This window comes from Spinacia oleracea, chromosome 4, assembly GCF_020520425.1.
Source record: "Spinacia oleracea cultivar Varoflay chromosome 4, BTI_SOV_V1, whole genome shotgun sequence".
In the NCBI taxonomy this organism is placed as follows: domain Eukaryota; kingdom Viridiplantae; phylum Streptophyta; class Magnoliopsida; order Caryophyllales; family Amaranthaceae; genus Spinacia; species Spinacia oleracea.
Window position 1 is genome coordinate 58889661 of NC_079490.1, and position 14225 is coordinate 58903885.

A 14225-nucleotide genomic window follows, 5' to 3' on the forward strand; every position below is an offset into this window, starting at 1 on the left:
ATTCTTTTGCAGAATAATTCCCAATTGAATTCTATTCATGTAATGTTAGCTCATTTAGTTTCAGTAGATACAAAATGCAGCTAAATTCTTTAATATATGATGTCAGTGAAGAATCTCATTTGGATCCTTTGATGTTTAACTTAGTAAATTCTTATACATAGTTCAAACATTCATTACTTAGATTTATTCACATGGGTCGAATATCTCCAATGGAGTCTTTCGTGTTTGATTTAGTAAATGCCATTACTTAATCTAAAACAATATTATAAGATCTTTGTAAATAGATCTTAATACCCATTATGTACTAAGTTTCACCTTGGTCCATCATTGATGAATGATTTCAAATCTAAGTCATTAGCATTTGAATGTTCTTTCACAATGGAGATATATGTGTGTGATACACATAGGACCAATTAAGTTTTACGTACTCCCACTAAACTTCTTATATATCTATAAGAATCATGTACATTTTATGAAACTAAAATACTTATTAGCTTCACTAAAATACAATTCTAATTCACAATTGCTTGCTTAATTAAATCTGTATTTAGATTTCATAAGCTAGCTTTCCTTTTCAAGCATTTATTTGGATCCACAAATCCTATGACATTCCATGTACATAGTTTCTTCCAACATTTGATTGAGGAAGATGTTTTGTCATCCAATTGCCATATGTACTAATATGCAATTATTGCTTGAATTATAGACTTGAGCATTACGATTTTGCATGAGGTTTCAACACAATCCACACCGTGAATTTGCTTGTAACCTTTAGCAACTAATCTAGCTTTATGTGTGAAGACACAATTCCATGTTTGATGGTTTTTATCCTTAAAACCAATTTGCAACCAATATGAGTGAAACTATTCTTGCAAATCAACAAAATTTCAATTTTCGCATAAAAAACTAAGTATGTTTTATGGCCTTTAACCAATTAAACATTAAGTCTATATATGGCCTCTAACCATTTTAGGGAATCTATATTTAGTCATAGCTTTCTTACAAGTCACAAACTCATTAATCTACATGATAATAGTTTGACTGCAAGTTGTAGGTTTCTTCACTATCTAATAGAAGAATCTCATAGTTTCAGTGACCTGAACTCTATGTTTCTTCACTATCTAATAGAAGAATATCATAGTTTTAGTGACTTGAACTCTATGCCTACATGGGTTTAGAACATCAAACAATAGAATATCAATAGCCACTTGCAAGTCATTTGATTATTCTGTTCTCCTTGAAGTACTTGTAAAGTCTTCTAAGAGATGTCTATTCTTTAAAGCCACTTCTAAAGTCCTTAAAGAATAACTGTTCGGATTTTCTAAAGAACTTCAAAAAGCCTCCGGAATGTCCGTTTATGTTTGTTGTTCGCCTCGAAGACTTTCGAGGTCTATTTTCTCCCACTTGTCATTTTGGAAACGAATCTCCAAAAGGACATTATTTCGAGCAAACAAACATTATGTTCTCAAAAATCCGTGGTAGAAACAATACCCTTGTGTCTCATTTGAATAAATCACAATGAAACATATATCTATACTTGGGCCTTAGTTTGTCGAATGACAAACACTAAGCTCTCACTGAGTTTAGCAACTCATTAGATATATTATTGAAAACATATTTTGAAATTACTTTTCAATAGCTTTGACGAATTTGGTTTAGTTTGGTGTTAGTTGAGCATTTTGTTTAGAAATTATAGGAAAAGTCTTTATGATCCATCATTGATCGAATCAAGTATCAATTGACTTCGATCATTCCAACTTAGATATTCCATATCTTATGGAGCTAGATTGTGAAATTACAACACACACTCATTGATGATAATTTTTTGTATAAGTAATCATCAACATGATCTAACCTAGATCTTTATGATTTCTGGCCAAGTGGATTTTATACTTCTATATCTTTGAACTAGCCAAACAGATTCGAACTTATATCACATTGAGTAAATAAACCTATATTCACTCAAATCCATGTGAAATAATAAAGTCATAAAATCTTTTTTTTATCTTTGAACTCTATTGTCTAGGAGTTCTAACAATAGTTCATATCTTTTGTTACTTTCAACAAGTAAGACTAGTTTGTCTTGAATGATCTAGAAATCAATCAACTTTCAAAAGTCCATCAAAATAGAGCTTTTGAATGTTACCTTGTTGATATGGTCTAAGCAACAATGCTAAAGATTAGTAGAACTCAAATCAAGAGATTGATTTGAACCTAGTAAAGTTCTTATTGTTTAAAGAATTGTTTGTTTTAATAAAGCATATTGACTCAACCCATAAATGACCATTTCATTCATATAAACAAACAAACATTGTTTTTGTTTTTCTGAATGTGAGTCTTTTTCTGTTTGAAAACATAAATTTAGGTATGCTGATTATGGAACAAAATAGCCATTAAGTTCCAGCCTTCGAAAGGACTTAAAACAAACTAGATGACCCTACAACTAATGTAGCATTGCCATGCTTCATTTCCCACTTGTAGGTCATTAGTGTAGCCTAGTTTCCATTGTTTGAGTTATTACCGAAGTAAGAACCTCAAGTGGTATATGATACCAAAGAAGTTTGATTGCTAGGTTACTTCTCTTTAAACATAAACTTATAGGTAGAAACAGAATTGTAAATTCCTTTTCACTTGTTCCTTGTTTTCCTATTTCTTGTACCATTTCTTATAGTATTAAGAATTGAATTCGTTAGTGTTGACTTTTATACTTTGTTTAGACATGTCCAATGTCACTCCAACAAGGTTTTTACCATTTAATTTATGTTGAATATTTTGCTTCAACTAGATGATCTTAGCAGAAGCTTCTAAAGTTCTCTAAGCATCGATCTATTCGAATGTCTAGGGACTAGACTCATTCGAGAATTAAATGGACAAAGATATTAGCTTGTTAACCATTGGTAAATCTGAGCGTTTAAAGTCAATGCTTTATGATCTCAAAACTACATTGTATTTTGAATTCACAAGCACCAATCGGTTTGCCATTCGACTTTGATACTCGAAAACAACCATAAAAGGCGCTATAAGAAACGTACATTTTAAATTGCTCACTTTCTCTCATTTCCGTGAATCGTTCTTGGATTCACTACCAATCGAGGAAATTTATTGTTACCTTCCTAAAAGGATTTACTACAGTGCAAGATATTTAATTATAAACAATAATTAAAACATACATTGAAGCATGCAAAGTCTAAACATTTATCATGAGTAATAACTTGAAAATTAAAGCAATCATGCAATTTAAACAAGTCATTGGCATTTTATTCGAATTTATTGTTCCTGTAGGTGTGAATAAAATGAATCCAAGATCCTTAAATCATTAAACAATTAAGCACATTATGTATTTAGACTCAATTCTAAAATATTTTAGGTAAGCAAATCCGTTGCTAATAGTCTAGAAACTACTCTTGGTTGAAAGGTACGTCTAAGAACTTATTAGTTAAACCTATCTCATTTTCCACGACATAAAAGGACTCCTTACTTATATCGTTGAGTTTCACCAAAACTAACATGTACTCACAATTATTTGTGTACCTTACCCCTTTAGGATCAATAAGTAACACCTCGCTATGGCGGAAAACTATGACTAAGATTGATGTAAAGGTTATCCAAGTAAGTGTTATTTTGGCCTGGCACCTTTTAACTCAATTTTTAAAGTTTGGAACTTAAGGCTCTTACTATGTTGGTTAGATTTTAAGTGAACTAAAATCCTTAATCATGCAACATAATCAAGCCATAATCTCATGCATAATTAAGACGTATTTAAAGCAATAAATAACTTAAAGCATGCATAAGATATAAATGTGATCTAGTATGGCCCGACTTCATCTTGAAGCTTCAACTTCAAACTCCGTCTTGAAAATGGATTGGAAACTCCGTCTTGAATTTCACCTTGGGAGGCGCCATTTTCTTCAAATAGGATAAGCTATAATTGAAACTAATTACAACTATTTGATTGTACGCAGACGATATTTAAATTAAAAACTTTGGTGCATTAGACCAATTTTACATTCAAATTAATGGTACGCATACCATATTTTCTATCCTATTTGGGCCATACTAGTCACCTTCCATAACCTGCAAAACAGTACATTTACAATATACCATTCACCCATTCATTTATCAATGAATGACCCACATAGCAAGTTAGTAGAACATATTATGCATCACATAAATATTTGCAGCAATTAATCAAGGCTTCCAATAATCTACAAATGATTCAATCCTTATTAATTCTAATCGAGTTGTTTTAACCTTAAAGGAATGTAGACCAAATCAAGAGTTTATGACTAAAATGCTCCCACTAAAACCAAGATATTTACATGCTTTACGATTTTTAAACATAAAATTGTATTTCCTAGTCCAACCGGAAACTTACAAATTTAACTAAAATTTAAAGCTCATATAAATTATTATTTAAATCCTTTATTTTATTTTCAGTTGATTAAATTAATTAATTTAAATTTTATCAAGGTTTTAATTTTAGTAAAATAATTAGTATAAATCAATTTATAATAATTAAATTATTCAAAATTAAATTCCGAGAAAAAATTCAATTACGAATTTAAATTTAATTAAAATCGTTTTCAACCAAAAAATTAAAACGAACCAATCGGGTCAAGACAACGCCATGGGCTTGCGCCCATGCCTCGTCGAGGCCATGTAGTAGAAGCGCCCATGGGCTGCCACTCGCACTAGTCTAGCGCAAAACACGAGCAGCCACGCGTAGACGCAGCAAGCCGAGCAAGCCACGCCTACGCGCAGCAGCTCCCTCGCTGGGGCGGGGCAGCGCTCGCTGGGCGAGCCAACGCTCACTGCCCGCGCGCGCGCTTCGGTGCTCGATGCGGCCTTGCTCTCGCCTCTCGCCCACGTGCACACAACACACACCGCACAGCAGGGATGCTCCCCCGTGCGCGTGTGCCATGCCTTGCTCGCTGCATCGTACCGCATGGGCGACGAGCTCCCTTGCTCATCGTCGCATGCCTGCACTATACAACACCCCTTAAGGGTAACACTTAGCTTCCATTGCTTCGTGCGTGCAAGTTTCGTGAACGATTTTATAAAAATTATAACTTTTATAATTTAAATTTATTGACAAATTAATAACACATATTAGTTTCATAAATTTAGGCGAAAAATCAAAAATTTATTATTCAAATTAATTTCCGATTATATTTATTTTCATGGATTCAAAGCTAGGTCATAAAATTTTAAAACTTTTAAATTTAATTCATTTTATGGTGGGTTTTTAATCATAGGATCCTAATTAAATTGCTAATTAATTATGAAAATCATATCAAATTCTAAATTATTCGAATTTCAACAAATTAATTACAACTACAAATTAGGTTGTATAATTAACAATATTAGTCTTTAAAATTGTTAAACATATACAGTAGGTCAATCATAGATTCAAGATTTACATACAAGATTCGCAAATATTTAATTTAACATCATAAAAATTATAAATTTTGCGTTCGAAAAACTAAAACCTCCGAAAAGTCATAGTTAGGCTTCGAATTTGGGAATTATGGGTTTGGCATCAAATCTAGGATTTTAGTCAAAATTTTAAAACGTCGTTTACATGCGAAATTCACTATTAAATTATACGATTCCGATCATTATTGACTAAACTGCCGAAATCCTGCGAACATATAATTAAATAATCGCACGAATTTGCAATTAATACATTCAACGAAATTCATCACCCCTTTAATTCATTGCAAATTTATAAAATTTAACAATGTTAACTATAATTGATTATGGAATTAATTAGAGGCTCGTGGTACCACTGTTAGGTTTTGACAAATATAAAACATATATTTCATGCGAAAAACCATAAAGCCAGGAATCCAAATTAATTTCCACATAGTCAATTAGCATAGTCTATGATACATACATGTGACGCGTGCCTTCCTTAGATGCTCCCGAACCGAACCGAACAAGAACAAGTTTAGGACTTTAAGTGTCGTCCCCCCGTAGATAGTCCACAGCACGTTCGGATCCGCCTTAGATTCAATTAACTAGAATATAGTCTAAGGTTTTATGTTATTCGAACTTAATTATATTGGAAAATTATTAAGCTAGTTTAATCTTAAACTATATGAATACTTATGAATGATATGTTATAAATTATGATTATGTATCACCTATTTATAGGGAGGAAATATCGGACTTAGATTTCCACTAGGATTCAATTCACTAATTCGATTAGAATTCTACTTAAATTAATCCTTTGTATTTTAGTGTTTAATCAAACGACTAACTCTAGTGGATTTAGGAAAACAACTAATCGGACAAATCCTAAGCGTCTAAGGATTCGTAGCGTTGTACGAACACACACACACACACACACGCACATCCCATAAAGGGGCGTGCTGTGCGCGCGCGGCTCGGCCCAGCAGTGCTGGCAGTCACGCGGCCCATTGCTTGGGCGCTGCTGCCAGCCTGCATTGCTTTCCTTCCTTTGGCTGGGCCTGGCCTTTCTTCGCGCTCGCCTGGGCCTACCTCGCTTGGCGCGGCAGGGCTTCGCTAGGCGCGGGCCTGGTTTCGTGTTGGGCCTTGCGTCTAGCAAGCTCGCCCGATGTTTATTACGTACGTCGCGCTTCCGATTCGTTTTCCGATTCCGGAATTTATTTCCGATTCGAACAATATTTAATATTTCCGATTCGGGAATTTATTTCCGTTTCGAACAAATATTTAATATTTCCGATTTCGATAATATTTCCGATTCCGACAATATTTCCGTTTCCGACAATATTTTCGATTCCGGCAATATATCCATTTCCAATAATATTTTCCGATACGTACCATGTTTCCGTTTCCGGTAACATCTACGACTTGGATAATATTTATATTTCCTCTACGATCCATATTTCCGTTTCCGGCAATATCATCGTTTCCGGAGTATTCATAATTTTCCTTTTGACGATTTCAGCTCCCACTGGAACCGAGATCCGTCGATTCCGAATATTCATGAATGGAGTATTTAATTCACTTAAATACTTGATCCGTTCACGTACTATTTGTGTGACCCTACGGGTTCAGTCAAGAGTAAGCCGTGGATTAATATTATTAATTCTACTCGAACTGAAGCGGCATCTAGCTAGGCATACAGTTCACTTGATCTCACTGAATTATTAACTTGCATAATTAATACTGAACCGCATTTATTAGACTTAGCATAGAATGCATACTTGGACCAAGGGCATTATTTCCTTCTGGGGTTGGCAATGGTGATGCCTCCCTAATAGAGATTGTGGAGCAATTTGCTAGTGGTCGGGACCCAATGCCGCTCGTGATTGGTGAAACATTGATGGGCCTTGATATGCTGAAGTCGGACCCCTCTTCTTTGTCGTCGGGAAGTCCGGTATTACTCCAAGTAAGGATCTGGAGCTTTCTTGTATATTGAAATTGTACTTGTATTTTGAATGATGAATTTTGAATTGCTTTTCTTGTATTCTCCCCAAGGTCTGGCTTATGGAGAGGCTCATGCTGGTGGCACCACCGGAGAACAAGGAAAGCTATAATAGAAAAGGGTTCACTATGCGGCCCATGATGTACGAACGACTTTCATTGGATGAGTGGAGATGCACACTTTCTGGGGTTGAATCTTGTATAAGGTGGGTAGTTCCTTGGTGGGGAATTGCTGCTATGAGACATGTACCTGGCTCTACTTCTTTGAGGGTGCCTAGCCTCACAATTTTAGTCTTCTACTCGCCTGCTCGAGTGATGAGATAGTACGACTTGAAACAAGAAATCCAGAATTGTGCTGAGGAGCATCCGAAACCCGTTGCACTTAATGCTGATCGACTTGAAGTTTGGAGGCGGTATTGGGTCGCCAAACCATTCTTGAATGTTCAATACCCACCTGAGCCTGCTACTCTGTCTGCAGGGTATATTGTATGGATGAAAGGCCCAAGCCAAAGGGACGTGTCTCTCTCTCCGGACCAACGAGAGTCCGAGGTTCTAGGGCTAGACGCCTTGCATCAATTGATCACGAGGAAAGTGACGGGAGTGTGCCCCGTCCGGTGCTTGACCGTTCTAATTCCAAAGGAGGTTCGTCATCCTCCCGTCTTGGAAGACTAGGAAGTTCCTTCTCCGGCCGCTTGGGCAAGGGGAAGATTGATGAATGATTGCGGGAAAAGCCAGGGGATAATACTCAAGGTGCTAAGAATCAAGGGCATAGTTTCCCATTTCCAGATCTTTCACTACTACAAAAATGGGCAAAGAGACCCTTAAGAAAAGACCCTATAGTCGACATAACGGGTCTCTTTAACATAAGAGATCTAATATTATAGATAAAGGGTCTCTTATAAGTCAAAGGGCCCACTTAAAATTAGACAGAGAAAAATAAGAGACCCGTTATCTTATTTAACGGGTCTCCAGTGTATGAATAGGGCTATTTTTTTCCCGTGGAAAATAAAATAGGAGAAACATGAGATCCTATATTTAACTACACGGGTCTCTTAGGTATCGTAGGACCCACCACTCCTTCGTAAAAAATAAATTAAAATAAAGCAAGACCCGTCGTTTTACCTAACGGGTCTCTACTTTTCATCATTTGTCACCTTTGCGAAACCAGAATTTTCTTTGCCCTTTCTTCTTCCCTCGACTCAGATTCAAGGTTTCTTTGCCCTTTCTTCTTCCCTTGACTCACATTCAAGGTGAACCAGATTTTTTTTTCCGGGAAAGGCGAACTCATTGGCGAACTCACCACCACCGGAGAATTGCACCATCACCAGAGAACTACACTACCATCGGTGACTTCACTACCACCCGCAACCTCACCATCATCGCTAGCTAACTTCAAATCTAGGTTTTTTTTCCTAACAACACTCTTTTCATTCTTCTTCTCTTTAATTTTTGTTTCGAACATCTGAATTTCTTGTGGGTTTATTTGATTTTCGATTTCAATTTGTAATTTCTTCTACAAGTTAGGGTTTTTTTCCCCTAATCTTTCAATTTCAATTTCTAAGAAGTTAGTATTCCCACCATGAATTTCTGAAATTTCAATTTGCAATTTCGGGTTAGGTTTTCCAGTTTCATGTCATGTTTTATTTCGAATGAGTTTCAATATCCATTAATTTTTGTTATGAATGAGTTTCAATTTCCTTGTCATGTTTGCAAACTTGCAATTTCTGAAGTGACAAATTCCATCAATATGAAACAAAAGAACCCAAACATAGACAAATTCCATCATAACTTGGGAAGGTTTGGGTTCTTTGTTTCATATTGATGGAATTTTTCATTTTGGATGCTAAGTATGATTATACAAGTACGAGTTTATGTTTATTACACTTTTTGTTTTGTTCTTTAAGTATGCGGATATAGAAGTTGGTCGGATATCCGGAAAGACCAGAACTTTGGGCTGAATGACACTCGAAAACTGAAGATACTTTTAGTTGATAATGTTGTAGTTTTATGTGTTTTAGCCTCTAGGCCTCTTAGTCTCTTATAGTAGGAGAAATTTTTGGTAGATCATAGACTTAGTAATGCTTGTGCAGGTGAAAGATGTTGATGCAACCACAGAGGATAACAAGAAATTACGGACAAAAGCAAGGTAAAAAATGTTTGTTTTGAATTATATAATATATAGGCCTGTGTAGCATGATAAGAGAAGAAATGAAAATTGATTGTATGTGTGGTTGTATAAGGGAATCAGAATCTGAGATGAAAAGCAATAGACTCAAATTCGGAACAAATTTAGTTGAGCAGTTATAAATGTATGAATTCTTCTATCAAAAATTTTAAGCCTTGCTCATTCATTGATGTAAGTATGCACCAGCATTGTAATATAAAGGGAGGTCCTGAATTCCTGATATTAACTTACATTGCTTACAATAATTATTGTTTGCACTCAAATCTTTATTTTTGTACAAGACATCCTGCAATATGTTGCAAACTCGAGCTATCTCTCCTTAATCCTTTTCCACACAGATTTCCTATAAAAAGCCCTTCATTGCAATCGTCGTTTGTAGTATCTTGATCCCTTGTTAACAATCTTATACACGAACAAGTCATAGAAAATGTGCAAATCCCATAAGAAGAACAAGCCAGAGGAAGATCACAAGTAGTATTTAGGACTTGAAATGATGCCTTGAACTTATCCATGTAGGGAGAGTAGTCGTACAGACCGAGGTTTCCTGTGTCATTATCTAGGGATAAAAAACGTACTGGTTCTTGGTATGGCGACAAAATTTGTGTGAAGTTTTCGTATTTGTCATAAAAAAACTCCAAACCCTTGGAAGCTAGCTCGATGTAGGTGATATTTCTGGTCTGGGAAGAATAGAATTCCCAGTATGAGTACTTGTAGTAGTTGTCATTGTTTCTACCTGAATTCAAGTAGAGAGCAACCTTGTCATGGTGAATCTCAAATGAAAAGAATGAGGTGGAGTAGTTGTTAGTAGGAAATGCGGTCAGGTGAGTAGCTACACTTAGTCTCTGCCCCATTAGTAAGATGTTTGTTGGGAAATTGAATGTTTGCCACTTTATTCATTCTTGTACATCAACCAGGACTAAATTTCCACTGTCAGTTGCAATTGATTGTATGTGTGGTTGTTTAAGGGAATCAGAATCTGAGATTCTGAGATGAAAAGCAATAGCTCTGTTGGTGTATCTGATTAACTGATCTAGTACACTAAGCTAAGCAATCTAGTGTATCTGATTAACTGATCTAGTATACTAAGATAAGCAATCTAGTGTTGGTGTATGAAAGAATACAACTTATGTTGAGTTCGCGCGTTCCTCTGTGGAATCTATCTCAGATTCTCACATACTTTAATTTCCATATAGTCCGTATCGTTTTCCATCTTTAACTGTCAACAGGGTTTAAAGGTCGTAGGTTCGACTCTTAAGATGATGTTTTACTTCTTACTCTCAGGTTCCTTGGGTTATTGCATAGGTCATTTAAGAGATACTTATTTTATTTCAAAAACTAATTTTAATCTTGTAAAACAATTGGATTACTACTGATGTGAATAGGATTTGTGGTTCTAGCATAGATTTATGTATTACCAAGGTCTGAATTTGAGCTTTTATGTGTGTGTTCAATTGATTAATACAAACCACATCCTATGCACGACGACATTTCATAGTTTAAAGTAATTAAACATATAAGAGGGCCTAAGTAGAGAGAGGTTTGTGTTTGATGTTTTCTTATTGGTGTCTATATTTTATCACATTAATTTTTCAATTAATTAAGGTGTTGTCCTTAAGAACATACGGAACAGTTTCAGAGGGGAATTCTTCCATCCATATCAAGACCTCATCCCAGCGTAGGGAAGACTTAGCTATAGAATGTGCTTCCTTAGTACAGGTTCGCTTGGCAAAATTAAAGGTACAAAAATCAAATAAACTAGTAAGAGCAATAATATCATTAACAAACAGCTACGAGTCTGAGTTCTCCTTCCTTCTCCCTGCCAAGTGGTCCACCAAAGTACTGTAGTCACTCTCCAATTCTATCTTCCTGTAACCTGCGTCAAATGCATACCTCATTCTAAAGAGGATAGCTCGAGCTTCTGCTTCTTGTGATGTGATTGACAGTAGTAGTATATTAACCTACTTTATTTTGTGCCAAAACCTTTTTTTTTTTTTTTGCATGTGTATCTTCTCTGGTTTTTCTGCCGGAACTTGTTATTATTCAAATTAATGAGGCTCATTCAGTTTCCTCTCGAGGTGTGTATGTGTGTTTGTGTGTGTTGATGTTATCATATTTTTTGGTTTGGAATTTCTTTTCGATTCTACTTGGCAGATTATTTTGCTGCTTTCGATTAATGTTATCAAAATGCTTGTTAAATGGATTATTTATCTTTTTGGTTTGTGTTTTATATAACGGTCAGATGAAATATACTTGGATCAACAAGGCTTTAACATTGTTGGTTATGGTTGCAGTACACACCATGTATGGAAAACTCGGGTGATCTTGATGAATCTCTGTCTACAGCTCCTGGGTGCTCGTGCCCGTGTTGGTCTTACTGTATATTAGTCGTGACAGGTGTTGATCACTACCAGGATACCAAGGGAAAATGTGCTCCTTTCTACCATCAAAGTATGAGAAGGTGTTCGAACCCGCGTTGGTCACTGTGAGTAGTCGTGAGTTCTGAGTCCTTCTGTGATACCGAAGGACAAGATGCTAGTATTAACAACGTTTTAAGACACATGCTTGTGCCTGCATTGTGAATAGTTGTTATTGTCAATTCGTTTAATATTGTCACAATTATGTATACTTTTGACCCTTATTTTATTTTGTTATTTTTAAATGTTTGGAGATAATTGATGTAAAGTGTAATATTTATTTTAGTAATTGTAAGAACTATTTTGGAATTACCAAATTGGTAAAATGCTGATTTTTAGGCCGATTATTGGTGTATGCTGATTTTTTTTTTTAATAAAATTTAATGAGAAGAGACCCGTTAGGTATAAAAAGGGGTTTCTCGAGTATAATATTAAAATATTTAAAGAGACCCCTTATCTAACATATGGGGTCTGAGTTTGTTAATTACAAAAATATTAAAAAACTCAAAGAGACCCCTTATCTTACCTAAGGGGTCTGAGTTTGTTGGAATAAATAATATTAAAAAATTCAAAGAGACCTCCTATGTTAAATATGGGGTCTGATTTTTTTTAAAACGGACTAATGTAAGAGACCCCTTTTCTTAAATAAGGGGTCTCTTGTTTTTAACAAACAGACCCCTCTAGATGAGGGGGTCTCTTTTAAAAAGAGACCCCCCCATCTAGAGACCCCCTAACATGGGGTCTCTTAGGCTATTTTGGACGGGTCTCTTTGCCCATTTTTATAGTAGTGTTTGTAGGCTCAATGTGTTTGAAGTTGTACTAGAAGGAAGCTCAAGTGTGTTTAAGAATGTGTTTTGAAAATGTGTCTAGGAAGTGTGTTTAGTGGAAATGAAAAGGCTTTGAACTTTGCTTCACTTGATTCCAAATTTGTATTTGAATTAGCTTTGATTGAGGCTTTAGAGCCTAATAAAATGGTTATTGTGTTAATTTCTGCTTGAACATGCTTTGCTTTGAATTCGCACATTTGGAATAAAGACAACAACAACATTTGAATTTTGAATTTTGATTTGATTTTTAGGATGCCCTTAATTGAGGAAATTTTGATTTTTTTTGTATTAAAGTTTCCGGGCCTCATAATGAGGTTGCCTACGTGTCCCGTAAAGGAATCAGGCCGAACGTAGTTCTAACTAACAGAACTTTTTGAATTTCACTTTGAATTTTGAATCTAGAACTTAAACATAGAACTTCTTGAGCTGATCGAGGTTTATCAAGGATCGGAATTCTGTCCCGTCGACATCTGTTAATTCGGCTGCTCCCCCGGAGAGGATTTTCTTGACAATTTATGGTCCTGCCCAGTTGGGTTTGAATTTTCCCCTTGGGTCCATGACGCTCTTGCGAAGGTCTTTCAATACAAACTCGCCTTCTTTGATGTTTCGGGTTCTAACCTTCTTCTTGAAATGTCTGGCCACTCGGCGCTGATAGACTTGTACATGGTGAGCGGCTTGAAGCCGGCGCTCATCGAGCATGACTAGCTCGTTGTATCTTGCTTGTACCCATGCAGCTTCTGGGATTTTTCTTTCGAGGACTATCCTAAGAGAAGGTATCTCTGAAGGAAATATGTCCTTCACCCAAGGTGCATTAAGTATAATACCAAGGTTCAGATTAATTGCGAACAATTAATTCAGTGAGATCAAGCGATCGGAACAGCTAGCTGGAGCAATGCTTCCGATCAGTGAGTTCTAATGGATATTGAACTCACAGCTTACTCTTGACTGAACCTACAAGGTCACACCATTGACACGTAACAGATCACCGGATTAAATGAATCGGAAATTCATTTAATAGCTTTTCGGGAATTAAGTTGGAAACGTATTATACGATACGACCTTGCATCGGAATCGTATATCGTATTGCGAATATTCGTAATCTAGGCGAGACGAATAAATCATATAGTACGACGGTGATTCGTCGTATACGAAACGATAAATAATATATCGGAAATATATTAAAACGCGAATACAAGGAGCGGCCCACGAGCCGAGTGCACGAAGCACTCAAGGCCCATGGGCGCGCGCGCGCTAGGCAAGCAAGCAACACAATGCAACAGCGAGGCCCATGGCCGAAGAGCTGTGCGCGTGCGGGCCGAGACCACGACACAGCAGCAGCAGCGCGGCCCATGGCCCAGCTTGCTGTGTGTGTCCGTGTGATGGTGC

General features: G+C 36.2%; 1 protein-coding gene across 1 annotated transcript; it reads right to left on the reverse strand.

Moving 5' to 3' along the window:
* Positions 1-9864: 9864 nt before the first annotated feature.
* LOC130471563 (uncharacterized) lies at positions 9865-10449 on the reverse strand. Its single transcript, XM_056841762.1, has one exon. The coding sequence runs from the start codon at positions 10447-10449 to the stop codon at positions 9865-9867; it is 585 nt and encodes a 194-aa protein (XP_056697740.1).
* Between the last annotated feature and the right edge of the window lie 3776 nt (positions 10450-14225).

Bases quoted from the DNA above. Each gene is read 5' to 3' on its own strand.
- LOC130471563 (XM_056841762.1), bottom strand. From the start codon at position 10,449: ATGGGGCAGAGACTAAGTGTAGCTACTCACCTGACCGCATTTCCTACT.